Raw genomic sequence first — 14161 nt, 5'->3', positions numbered from 1 at the left:
TTGCCCAGGGTAAAACGCCACCCTGGTTGGGGTTTTACCCTGAAAGCTTAGTTTGGTAAATAGTTTTGCCACGCGTCTTGTTTGGGAAATTGTTTTCCAAAAACGCTCAGTTTGACAATTTTTCCTTGTTATTTTTGTCTTACTAGATTAGAATAGAATAGAACACCTCGATGCCAAAGTCGATTTGTCGAAGATTCAGATTATTCTTATAAGATAAAGGTTTTTTTAGCGGCAAATGGGATGGTACTGTTTCTTTTTGCCGATATGTTCGAATATGTCATTTTTTGTCTTAAGAACCTCAATCATAGGCAGTATTGATCTTGTAATAAGACATTCGAGATGCGGGAAGCTTGTTTTTTTATCTTCATTTTATACACAATTATTGCTATAATCTTAGGGTTATACTATTAATTGGCCTACAAGTCGAGTCCAATAGTCAAGATTGGCAAGAGTAACATCTTTCTTTTCCCGTCTTCGATAAACAATATCATAATAATCAATCCCCAAAATGGTCATATAGTACTACTACCTGTTGGGATGTCAAATATAACATTCCATAAACCTCTAATTGTTTGATATAAGTTGAAAAATGAAGTGTTACTTTGGCTCTATTTTTAGTGATAATGAGTATCCACCACTGTAGTCAAAGGCACCACTATAAGCACTATAAGTGGTATCTTTCTTTGTTAAGGCATCATAAGGATGCTTGAGGACACCTTTGGTGGCTCCAAAATCCTTGACGGACGAGGATGTGGATGTTGATCCTGTATCTAACCCATCATTTTGTAGAATAATCTCTATCTCCTTCACCACATCACTCATTGTTGGACGATCCGAGGCAGTTTCTTCAACACATTGCACTGCTAGCTCGATAAACTTAGTAAACCCAATCAAATTTGGAATTTTTTTGATGACTGGATCGATCATGACCTTCAAGCCACAAAATTCTTCGTCATTCTTGTCCATCTTTGTTCTGACCTCTCGGACAATGTACTTCCCTTTCTCGATTGGTTGCTTAGCAGTCACTAACTCAAGCATAACTACTCCAAAGCTGTACACATCACTCTTCTCAGTCAATTGTTGTGTCAAGTAGTATTCGGGATCAAGATAGCCCTGCAACATACCAAAACAAATTATTATTTTAAAATTGAAAAAGAAACCACAAATTTCTCCAGGCCATGAAGTCTAGGGGATTTTATTAAAAATTATGTTATACTATTGCTGATTGTGGAAGTATATGGTGAGATTCAAACATATGCTGCTTAAATGGAAAAGGTTAGGAAAAAGCAATCAAGTTTCCCATGGCTTCAAATCCAAATAGAAAGGATATGAGAACATTTTAGTAGGAAACAAGTTCTAAGTACAATGACCCTACCAGCGTTCCTTTGACTTGTGTAGAAACATGACCCTTCGCGCCATCAGAAACTAGCTTACACAAGCCAAAATCTGCAACCTTGGCTGTTAAATTTTCATCCAAAAGTATATTGGTAGACTTGACATCCCTATGAATTATGGGAGGATTTGCAAGCTCGTGAAGATATGCTAATCCTCTAGCGGAGCCTAAAGCAATGCGCAGCCTTCTCTTCCAATCAAGATGAATGCAAGATCTGCCTGCACAATAGGTTAAGTATTATAAGGTTGATATCTCTACAATTTTCACAATTATCAACATTTTAATAATGGATATAAAATTACCAGACAAACTATCTCTGAGCGATCCATTGGGCATATATTCGTACACCAGCATCTGTTCCCCTTGTTTAAAACAAAAACCCAACAAGCCAACTAAATTCTTATGGTGAACTCTTGAAAGCAACTCTATTTCAGTCTTGAATTCATGCCCACCCTGCATAGATCCTTGCTGAGCTCGCTTGATTGCCACATGTTGACCATCAGGTAGCACTCCTTTGTACACCTGAAGATCATTGCGAGAAATTAATGGATAAGAAGCCGCATATACAATGTTTTTAACTGGGAACGGTAGGGAGCATCAAGCATGAGCTGGTGGGAGATGACTCAAACCTTGCCATAGCCCCCGGAGCCTATTTCATTACGCTGTGAAAAAGTATTGGTGTATTTCTTTAGTTCATCATATGGAAACCATCTAGCTCCCTTTAACTGTGGAACACTACCACTATCTTTTCCACTTGAACCCCAAGACACTGCATCAAATTTAGCACAACAGAACGTGATTTAAAAAGAATTATTAAAACTGCACCAAACCAGAATTTCAAGAGGTTACTAAGTGAAAATTGCATGGTCTCAATAGCTTACCAAATGGTCTACTCAAACCAATTGCTCTCTCAGCACGTGTTTTCTGCTGTACAGCATAAATGCCCACTCCCAAAACCATTACCACAAGAAAGGTACAAGTAGTAGCAATTCCTGCGATTAAGCCCAAACTAACAGTTCTTCCATTCGTGGCTGGCAACCATATTCAAAATCCATATAATAATCAGTCTATGATTGACATTGGACATAAGACATAACTGATTGAAGATGTTGATGCTGATGAAATACCTGGGAAGAGATAAGGTGATGCGATAAAATAGTATGGTCCAAACTCTGGGGGTGGCTTAAACGTTTGATTACTAAGATCAAAGCCAATCCTTAGAATTTCTGATCGATTAAAGTATTTTTTGCCAGATGGAAAAATTTCTATATGAACTTGAAGGTAGTCATCAACGTTGAAAAAAGGATTTTGAAGAGAAACAGAGCCAGGAATTAGGCCCAATTTCACCCATAAGCTCATTTCCAATTTGTGAAAGGAGTTTGCATTAGTCACTTCCCTGAATGAAGGTCCTCGAAAGTACATAGTTCCTTCGTATGGATATGCACAATCACAACTCTGGGGACTTAGCTTCTGGTCTGCTGAACATTGCTTACTTCCACAATTAGCTACACTGGTTGAATAGGGTTTTTTTGTTTGCTGCTGAATCTGACAGTAGTCAGTACTTGAAAGTGGAGTGATGCAGACTGGGTTTCCGATCAATCTGTTATTAGATATAGCGAATTGTGAATGTTGGAAATCATGGCATATTGCTCCTCCAGCTGGAAAAGGAGTAGTCAAAAAAAAAAAAAAAAATAAATAAATAAATTGAAAATGCACAAAAACTTAATTCTCACATCAAGGAATTTGTGTATCTAGAGCTAAGTGTCACCGACGAAATCTTGTTATTCTCAAAATCAACAAGCTGGAGCTGTTGGCCAATGCTATTACCCATATCCAATGTTCCATTGAACGAATTGTTTCTCATTTTCCTATCATAATTTATACAATGTATTCTTTTAGAAAAGAAAAAAATAATTAAAAAATGTATGTTGTCCTAATGCCTATTTGCTCTAATGCTCCAACCAAATTACTTACACAAGCTGCATTTGCGGAGCACTGAATAGCTTTTGAGGAACAGGCCCTTGAAGTGAACTATACTCAATGATTCTGGAAATTATGTAAATGCCACATCCAAAATGTTACGGATTCTATAAGTGAACATTTTGCGGCTGAGAATCTAGCTTTTAGAAACATACAGTGTAGTGAGAGACAGTAAAGTTGAGAACCATTCTGGTGCTTCTGAGTCGTCAAAGGAGTTGTTGCTCAGGTCCCTATGATGATGAAAAGAACCATCATGAAAAAGGCTATATAAATTTAAGAAAATACACTGTATGTACTAAGTTAGAATAATATTTCTGCAATAAATTCCAAAGATTCCTCCTTACACGTAGCTAAGAGAATCCATCCCTGTTAAATCTGGCAATGAACCAGTCAGTTTGTTGTGTCCTAAATTCCTGAAAGTATGCAAAAGAAAGAAAAATGGAAGCAAAGGCTCAATTATCAATTATGACTTGTTACAGTTCAAGAAAAAAGCTTATTGTCGTCTAATTCACAAATCTACCGACAATTCAACAATATTGGTGAGATTGTTGAGATTAGATGGCACCTCCCCTGTCAAGGAATTCCGATCAAGCCGTCTGCAGAAAACAAAAAATACAATTTTAAAATATAACCAGTAAAGATAAAAAAACCTCCCTCAATTCTTTCCGGTTCTGCACCTACAATAAGTGAGTCAAACAAAAGGGAAAGGGGGGGGGGGGAAGGGGGTATATTATAAACTCACAGAACTTCAAGAGTCTGAACAAGTCCCAATGTGGATGGAATCGGCCCAGTTAGTTGATTTCCGTCAAAAAGTCTGTTCAAAAACGGAACCACAGACAATATAATTTAAGATGATGTAATGATGGTGTACTCATTTCTCATAAACAGAGAAAAAGAAAAAAATTAAGGAGCTACAGAGTACTTAAGAGACTTACACATGGATGAAAATCATCTCTGGACGGAATAGCTTAGATGGAATTGAGCCTGAAAGCCGATTTTTATTGAAGTGACTGCAAAAATTGGATGCAGTGAGTTCTGCCATTCTTGCATGAATAATTATATGACGTATCTATGAATTGAATGTTAGGACATCATTTGCTCCATTTTTGGAACTGCTAACCACCTATTGTAGAAGGGTGAATGAAAGGACATCCACGAAATACTCACAAATGTTTTGCCTTCAGCAAGAGATCCAAGCCTGGTGTGTTAGGTGTTGAGACAGGAATAGATCCTGTCAAGTGGTTGTCTGCCAGATCCAGCCAGTAAAGTTTGGAAAGATTACCTAGAGAGCGGGGAATTTCACCAGTAAAGTTGTTGGAGTTCAGAGCTCTGTATAAGATAATATGGTTACAGGAACTTACAATTATAATGAAATTGAGTCATATTTAGAGTTCAAACTATCAAAATATGGATGATGACATTGAACAATTCATTACAAGAAGGACAGCTCTGCAAGGTTGCCTAGCTCTGGAGGAATTTTACCACTGAAACCACAGCCTGCCAAGATCCTGCATTGAACATTAAAATATTAATCCTAATCCCAGGTTGAAACTTCTGCAAGAAGTATGTATACTATTATATAGTGATCAAATGCTTAAACTAAAGCAATCTTAATGAGAAATCTTACAGAATATTTAGTTTGCGCAGATCTCCTAGTCTTGGAGTTAAAGAACCAGTGAGACCCCGATTGAAAGAGAGATCCCTGCCACAAATATATTGGAAAGGTAACTAAAAGTTCTATATGAAGAATCTAAAGAAACAATTGACCAGTTCAGTGACTTCAGTCTTCTGAGCCGGCATACCAGAAAACTCCAACATAACTTACGAGCTATGTGATGCCTTTAAGTTATTGTTTAGAGACTGTGAAAATACTAGGGCTTTCTGTTATTTTTCTCTAAGGCCTTCTGCCTTTTTGGAAATTCAGAACCATGGTCCATAAATGTTGGTCTAATTCAATATGCAGCATACATTTCAAAGCTTGCAAAGCATTAACCATAAAAAATTTAATCTTAGCAAGGGACGACTTAACTACTTAAGAGAATTTATTATCTGCACATATTCATGAAGCCCATCATTTGGTTTGTAATCCTTTTCAAGTTTTTAAGTTGAGAAATATGATATCCAATACAACAAGAATAGAGGAGGAAAATATTGAGTAGTAGACCCGCTGAAATCAGGCAAGTAATATGTTTTTGCCCCCAAGATTGCTTTATAAGACAGTTTCTCTTTTAAAGGCTTATAAAGTTATAAGTTTGATTCCGACAAAATTCCCAACTTAAATTAACCAACTCAGAGTATTAGTCCCTTGGGACACTTAGCAAACTCCAAGATTGCCTTATCATATTTAGGCAGGGGACTTACATAAATTGCCAGGCCTAGTCAAGCTTTTAGACTAGTAAATAAAAACGAAATATATTATATGTAGATAATGTGTAAGTGTGCAGAAGAATGTATCTCATTAGGACTTTAATTAAAATTGGTACATGTAACTTGAAAAAAAAGCCTGATTCCATCATATGAAAGGTTCTTCACAAGTCCAACAAAGATTCAGTTTAAGGATCTTATAGAACATAGTGACGTAAGTTTTCTATTGATTAATTATATGCAGCCCAATGTAACCTAAGTTGAACTCCAGAATAGAGGATAGTCTGAAACGAATACTCACAAGGATCTCAACTCTGTTAGCCCACCGATGTCACCACTAAGTTTACCTCCGAGTCCCAAAGTGGATAAACCCCTGAAAAAATGAGTTGTACTGATTAAATTAAGCTAAAAAATGAGGATGAAATGATGTAGAAAAAGGCAATAATTGAGGAAAATATGCTCACAATGCAGTGATCCTTGAACTGTTGCATATTACCCCTTCCCATGGAGTAGCACAAGGATCATCGGACTTGCTCCAGCTAGGTGGTGTGTTTTTCCATTGATCTTTTAATGATTGGAGGGCTGCAGCTGCACCATTTTAACAATATTTCATTGTCTTTTAAGCAATAAAGTAAATAAACAATAGTATGCAGCTCCCATATTGATCAAGATTCGGACATATTAATTTATTAAGTACTAAAGGCCTGAATGTAAAACAGAAGATTTCAAAATACTAAGGAGAAGAGGAAGGAGGTTGCAGGCTGTACCATCTCCAGGATCAGTAAGAGACGAGATTAAGTAAATTTCAGCAAAACCCACCAGACAAAACAGCAACAGTCTGATTGTTGCCACCATGACTGCTTGCAGCAGATTCAAGTTAAATTTTGGCAAATATAGCCACAAAAAAGAGCAACGGGTCGTAGTGTTATAATGTTGGTCATTGCCTTGCACTAGCAGCTTGATGTTATCAGACACACTAGTGATTACAGTTGGCCCTCTTCTTCAACTTCCACTCATCTTTACTTATCTTGAAAGCTACTCTAACCATCACTTTAGCTAGTGTTTCTATGAACATGGCACGGTGCAAATTTGCTAACCCCGACTTTTGAAAAAGCGCCTTCATAATGACTTATGCCCTTTTGTTGGTAAATTTTCAGCTAATTGATTTTGAAGTAATCACCAAGTCACCTATTCTACTGTCACTATTTCAGTGACTTCAATCTACTGATTGATTATTCCGTGCAGTGCAACCTTGATTCAACTAAATTTCCTTTCAATCAATCAGAAAATGAGTTCTTCACCAAAATTGAACTCAGCTAAAACAAATCTAACCCAAAAAAAAAAAAAAAAATAATAATTATAACAGAGTTCTACTTGGAGTAAATTAGATGATTGAAAGATAATCTAACAAAATATCACACAATAATGTTATTTTACTTATAAAATTATCACAGTCAAGTTTAATTAAATACTTGAATTGAATATCAGACCAGACCAAATCAAGAAAATTTTAAAACACTAAATCAAACCTATTTTTTTAATTTAACTTGGTATCAAGTTCGACAGTTCGACTCCCTCGCTCCATTTACTCTGCCCAAGTCACTGTCACCGTCGCAGGCGGCCCCTTATATGCACCGGCATTGGGATTTCAATCCCAAATTTCGTACAATAACATTTTATCAGATCAGGAGGCAAAGGAAATTTTTAGATCTTTATTTTTGCAAATCATGGTTCTGTTCACGTTATAAAAAATAATAAAAAAAATATAATAAAAAAAAGAAAGTAGTATTATTAATTTATTATTATCCCTACCGACCTTATTAAAAGTCTTATAAATAGTGCATAGACATTTATATCCTTAAAAAAGTTCTTTAACATATTTGTCCTATTTAATTCAAAAACCATAAAAATTGTCTATTGAATCCCTAAATTTATTAATTACTAGATGGAAGCCCGTGCAATGCACAGTTTTTTCATCTAAGATTTTTAATTATTTGATTTATTGTATATTCAGACAAAATTACAAAAGTTTAATATTTATTTTTTTTACTATAATTTATAATGAATTTATTAAATATAAATAAATTGTAAATATGATATTTTTTACATTATATAAAATCTTTAACGTGAAATGATAAAATTTTTAATAATTTAAATTTATCATATCTTTTATTTCGATAGAATCACCAACCTCGTCCACAACCAACCTACTACATCAATGGATAAATTGAACTGTGAAATGTTAGCCAAATTGAAATTGATATATTAAATCTTTACAATTATATAAAATAAATCAATATATTTACCAATAAATGAAAAATTGTTGCGATATAAAATTAAATCTATGCATTGGAATTTTTTCATCATCTCCAAGAATAACCAAAGTCATCCATATATTAAGTATACAACATCTAATCGTATGCCATTACATAAACAAATAATCATTAAGTATCCTAAATAAATACAATGTAACTAATAATTACATATATAAATTTAAACATAAGATTTTAAAAATTATTCGGACATTGATGACCTAAAACTAACACAAAATTCGCTTGATGGGGTTTTGTATTGATACGAAATTTTATTTGTGTCGTATGATGTGTTAGATCTACATTTAAAAAAACATTTAGTAAATAAAATATAAACATATAATCGTTGAGTATCCCAAATTAATACAATGTAAGTAATACTTAGAAAAACTAATTTAAACATAGGATATTAAAAATTAAGCTAAAAATTACCCGACCATTGATGACCAAAAATTAACAAAAAATTACTAACACAAAATTCGCTCGATGGGGTTTTTTATTGATACGAAATTTTGTTTGTGTCGTATGATGTGTCAATTTATAATGGTAGGTATCACGAATTTTAATTTAATTATAATTATCAAACAATTTGTATTCTTATCATAAATACTATCAAAATTTATCTTATAATGATAGGTATCAAACTTTATTATAAGCGTTTATCATTTAAATATTTCTTAGTATATATTTTTTGGATTTCTTATACTCGTAGTATTGAATTAATAAATTTATCTTTTCCTATATTTTTACTTTATTTTTGATGCACGATTTTTTCATCTAAGATTTTTAATTATTTGATTTATTGTATTTAATAATTTCATACAAAATTACAAAAGTTTAATATTTTTTTTTTACTATAATTTATAATGAATTTATTAAATATAAATAAATTGTAAATATGATACTTTTTCCGTTATTTAAAATCTTTAATGTGAAATGATAAATTTTTAATAATTTAAATCCTAAATCATTATTCATTGTTTTACCATATCTTTTATTTCGATAAAATTACCAACCTCGTCCACAACCAACCTACTACATCAATGGATAAATTAAACCGTGAAATGTTAGCCAAACTGAAATTGATATAAATTAAATCTTTACATTTATATAAAATAAATCAATATATTTACCAATAAATGAAAAATTGTTGCGATATAAAATTAAATCTATACATTGGAATTTTTTCATCATCTCCAAAAATAACCAAAGTCATCTATATATTAAGTATACAACATCTAATCGTATGCCATTACATAAACAAATAATCGTTAAGTATCCTAAATAAATACAATGTAACTAATAATTACAAATATAAATTTAAACATAAGATTTTAAAAATTACCCGGACATTGATGACCTAAAACTAACACAAAATTCGCTTGGTGGGGTTTTGTATTGATATAAATTTTTATTTGTGTCGTATGATGTGTTAGATCTACATTTAAAAAAATATTTAGTAAATAAAACATAAACATATAATCGTTAAGTATCCCAAATTAATATAATGTAAGTAATAATTAGAAATACTAATTTAAACATAGGATTTTAAAAATTGAGCTAAAAATTACCCGGCCATTGATGACCAAAAATTAACACAAAGTTACTAACACAAAATTCGCTTGATGGGGCTTTTTTATTGATACGAAATTTTGTTTGTGTCGTATGATGTGTCAATTTATAAAGGTAGGTATCACAAATTTTAATTTAATTATAATTAACAAACAATTTGTATTTCTTAGCATAAATACTATCAAAATTTATCTTATAATGATAGGTATCAAACTTTATTATAAGCGTTTATCATTTAAATATTTCTTAGTATGTTTTTCTTGGATTTCTTATACTCGTAGTATTGAATTAATAAATTTATCTTTTTCTATATTTTTAATTTATTTTTTATCATTAAAATAATTTAATTTGTGGATTATAATCTACGTGGCATTAAAATTTTAGATATATCAAATCTAATTCGTTACTTTTATCTAGGTGGCGACATAATTTTTTAATTCAAAAATAAAATACAACTCTTTCTTCTTATTGGTTGAAATAAGTATATTTCTTACGTGACGCTTCGAATACTCTCCAAAAATGCCTACTTATTTATATATATTAGATTTGTAAACAAAACTTGTGTTTATTTCATTATTTAAAGTCATTTTTACTCCTATATTTTTTTTTTTGTTTTTCTACTTTGGAATTTAAATACTATATAATACAAAGTCATTTTTACTCCTATTTTTTTTTCTACTTTGGAATTTTATTATTTATAGAGTACAAAAAATTACGGAGAATATAATTGTGTGATGTCATTTTTTTAATAACGTGTGGCGTCTTGTTTAATTTATTCAATTTTGTCTAAATATATTTAAAATTTAGGCATTTATATTTTTTGGACTCGATATTTTTATCGTTCTCTCGCTAATTAAAGTAAATCTATTAAAGTTTTGAACATTTTTTTAATAGATTAAAGTTTTGAACATTGCATAGCTACACAACATCCAATTCATTCATCGTCTATATGCAAGTAGCTATAATATAATATCACGCAAACAGGATTAGGGCATAAAAGGCCACCGGTAATAATTTTCTTAAAGGGATAGAGGCTAACCCCAAGAAGGTACAGACGGTCATAGACATGCAGTCGCCCCGCACTGTCCGAGAGGTCCAAAACTTAACTGGTTTTCATGCGGCCCTGGAGAGATTTCTCAGCCGGGCAGGCGACAAATGCCTCTACTTCTTCCAGGCAATTAAAAAGAAAGCAATGTTTGAATGGGGGCCGGATGCTGAGGCGGCCTTCCAAAAGCTGAAAGAACACTTGCACTCCTTACCAAGGCTGGTCAGCCCTTTGCCCAAGGAAGTGCTCTATATGTATCTAGCAGTGTCTGACCATGCTCTAAGTGCTGCCCTCCTTGTTGAGAAGGACGGCTGCTAGCTCCCGGTCTATTTTGTCAGTCACGTCTTGAAGAATGCCGAGTTAAAATACCTCCTAGTTGAAAAATTTGGCCTTGCCCTCTTCATGGCAGTTAGAAAATTGAAGCCCTATTTTTGGCGCATCCAGTTGTGGTATACACAGACCAGACGATCAAGCGGCCCCTGACAACCATGGAGTCGTAAGGCCGAATGATCAAATGGGCGATTGAAATATAGAGCCTTGAAATCACATTTGAGCCAAGAAAAGCAGTGAAGGGGCAAGCATTTGCAGATTTCATAGTAGAAATGACTCGGCCATCTGATTATGAAGTTTTAGACCAAGTCTGGAAGGTCTATGTGTTAGGGTTTACTACTTCGATTCTACACAACTAGAATCAAAAACAATGGTGGACAAACCCTAGAATGTGTATAAAATTCAATTAAATACACAACATCAAATACTTATAGTATTATCACAAACCAAGCACTAAATTAACAATATAATTCAGAAATTACAACAAAAATAACACTAATGTGAATGGTTCTTTACTTGCCTATCTCCAAGCCGATATCCACCAAGAATCATGAGAAAAACAATGACCACGTGAGTCTTCTATATCGGATACTTGACTAAGGCGTGTATACACTTTCCTAAAGTAATAATTTCCCCCACCACGGTGCTTGGGTTGAAACCGGAAACTCACTTTGAGATACAATAGTCAACACCACACTTTAAGCACAAAGATGTGTGATAAGATGAATAAATTCTCAATCAATAAACTTAATGATGGAGAAATTAAAGAAGAGTTTGCAAGATTCTTCAATAAAATTGTAGAGAGAAGAGAGAGTTTTTTCAGAGAGGAATATTATGTTCTGTATCTCAAAACCAAAACATCGAAAACGATATAAAGGAAATAACCGCAAAAACCAAAGACGATCGAGGAGGTGCGGGCGCGCCACCACAGCAGCGCAGGCGCGGCACCCTGCAGCGCGGGCGCTCCTCGTTCTTCCAAAATTCCAACTTTTCCAGAAACCTGACGCGATTTTGTTGCGGTTTAGGCGCAGGTCGCGCCAAACCATGGCGCAGGCGCGCCATCCGGAGGCGCGGGCGCGCCTCCTAAGCTTTATAGATTTTCCAGAAACTCAGCGCGATTTTGTCGCGCTTTTGAAGCGGTCCGCGCTTGTCTTTCACAAGCGCGCTAACAAGTGGAGCGATCTCTCCACTACAACACTCTAAATTATCCAATACTATGTGGACGGGAGCTCCACTATGAATGGTTGTGGTGCAGGCGTCATATGTCAATCGCCCGAAGGCGACAGGTATGAGTATGCACTACGTTTCCAGTTCATAGCCTCGAACAATGAGGCAGAGTATGAAGCCCTACTGGCTGGGATCCGCATGTGCAAGGCGGCTGGGGTAAGAAAGATAGCCGCCTGTTCAGACTCACAGTTGATAGTAAGCCAATACAATGGTGATTATGAAGCCACTCATCCGGCCATGATTAAATATTTACAGGCGGTAAGACAGGCGGCAGGGTCACTTGTGGAATTTCATCTAACTCAAATACCCAGGTCCGAGAATAATCAAGCGGACGCCCTCTCAAAACTGGAATCCTCAGCCTTCTATGACACTCTAAGGACTGTTTTCTGGGAAGTTATGAAAAAATGAAGCATTGAAGAGGAACCTATTGGAATCCTTGACAGAAGCTCAACTTGGATGGATGACATCCGAGCCTATTTAACAGCCGACACCTTGCCGGACGATCAATCCCAGACGACCCTACTCAAGAAGCGTGCGTCCAATTTTAAAATGTGCAGGGGGGAGCTCTTCAAGAAAGGTTACCTTCAGCCTCTCTTGAAATGTGTCACCCCAGAAAAAGGACGGGAAGTCCTAGAAGATCTACACTCAGGGTACTGCGCCTCCCATGTAGGCGGCAGGTCGCTTGCTCAAAGAGCAAGGCGACAAGGTTACTTCTGGCCTACCCTAGAAGCAGACGCCATGGAAATGGTTAAAAAATGTGACAAGTGTCAAAGGTTTGGCAAGCTAATCCAGCGTCCGGCCACTGACCTCACGGCTATCTATAGTCCTATACCATTTGCTAAGTGGGGCATGGATATCCTAGGTCCCTATACGCCTGCAACAGGCGGACGAAGGTACATACTGGTAGCAGTCGACTACTTCACCAAGTGAGTAGAGGCAGAGGCAGTTAAGGGTTTCAGGACTAAGGACGTGATCTCTTTCATATGGAAAATTTCATCACTCGGTTTGGGGTACCCATGTCTATGGTTTTTGATAATGGTCTCCAGTTTGAGACGCCTGTTCTCAAAAATTGGCTGGGGGACCAAGGTATCTCCTACTGCTTTGCATAAGTCGGACGACCATAAGCAAACGGCCAGGCAGAAGCTTTCAATAAAATCATCTCAGACGGTATCAAAAAGAAGATTGAAAGAGCAGGCGGCCTATGGGCAGACGAACTATCGCATGTTCTCTAGGCCATCAGGACGACTGAGAAAAGGGAGACTGGAGAAACTCCATTCTTCCTAACCAATGGGGCAGAGGTTGTTCTACCCATTGAACACTATGAGCCAACTCTTCGTATAATGTTGTATGACGAAGAAGTCAATTGAGAGTCCATGCGACTGGCATTGGATTCACTACCAGAATGTAGGGGTAATGCAGCCCTACGCCATGAAATCTACCGCTTGAGGATGACAAGGGCCTATAACAAAAGAGTTCACAGGCGCCCACTCAAGGTGGGAGACTTTATACTACGGAAGATGGAAGCAGTCGGTAGGGCCAATGAGTTAGGCAAATTAATTCCCAACTGGGAAGGGCCCTACCGAATCTATGAGGAGGTCAGGGACGACACCTATCGCCTGGAAACATCAGAGGCCGACCCCTACCTAGAACTTGGAATGTAGATAATTTAAAGAGGTTCTATTTTTAAATGATGTAATTGCCGAGAGCTATTAATAAAACTTGCAAATTTGCTTCATTTATATAAACAGAGGGGCACGCTGCCTGCTCAAATAGCAGACGACTACTCTCCATTTTGAACCAATTGAGGGGCATGCCGACTGGACGAACAGACGACTACTCTCCATGATCAGCCCAGGCACCTTGCCGCCTGATCATGCTCTGAATTTTAAACTAATACGACATGTCCCAACAATATAGCAGGCGTTCGGCGACATCCTT

General features: G+C 35.7%; 1 protein-coding gene across 2 annotated transcripts; it reads right to left on the bottom strand.

The window, feature by feature from the left end:
• Positions 1-445: 445 nt before the first annotated feature.
• On the bottom strand, positions 446-7237 carry LOC110697326 (probable leucine-rich repeat receptor-like protein kinase At5g49770). 2 transcript variants are annotated; one of them, XM_021874706.1, is made up of 19 exons: positions 6505-7235; positions 6202-6325; positions 6039-6110; positions 5001-5075; positions 4810-4881; positions 4541-4702; positions 4309-4383; positions 4116-4187; positions 3898-3969; positions 3718-3786; positions 3529-3603; positions 3368-3439; positions 3127-3261; positions 2521-2993; positions 2275-2424; positions 2023-2162; positions 1696-1915; positions 1376-1611; positions 446-1113 (listed from the first exon to the last, which is right to left on the bottom strand). In XM_021874706.1, exons 1-19 carry the CDS (start codon positions 6590-6592, stop codon positions 598-600), a joined length of 2898 nt encoding a protein of 965 aa, XP_021730398.1. In that variant the 5' UTR covers positions 6593-7235; the 3' UTR covers positions 446-597. The 2 variants fall into 2 exon arrangements, with proteins under 2 accessions (XP_021730398.1, XP_021730399.1); XM_021874707.1 differs by lacking the exon at positions 446-1113 and having other exon boundaries at positions 1436-1607; positions 6505-7237.
• Positions 7238-14161: the final 6924 nt, after the last annotated feature.

This window comes from Chenopodium quinoa, unplaced genomic scaffold (genome assembly GCF_001683475.1).
Source record: "Chenopodium quinoa cultivar QQ74 unplaced genomic scaffold, ASM168347v1, whole genome shotgun sequence".
Classification (NCBI taxonomy): Eukaryota; Viridiplantae; Streptophyta; class Magnoliopsida; order Caryophyllales; family Amaranthaceae; genus Chenopodium; species Chenopodium quinoa.
The sequence above is the reverse complement of the archived record's forward strand: the minus strand, read 5'-3'. Positions and strand labels throughout refer to the sequence as shown.

Bases quoted from the DNA above. Each gene is read 5' to 3' on its own strand.
- LOC110697326 (XM_021874706.1), bottom strand. From the start codon at position 6,592: ATGGTGGCAACAATCAGACTGTTGCTGTTTTGTCTGGTGGGTTTTGCT. The intron at 3,262-3,367 runs GTAAGTAATTTG...AAATTATGATAG, and splicing joins GCTCCGCAAATGCAGCTTGT to GAAAATGAGAAACAATTCGT. The intron at 1,114-1,375 runs GTAGGGTCATTG...GGTATGTTGCAG, and splicing joins CACAAGTCAAAGGAACGCTG to GGCTATCTTGATCCCGAATA.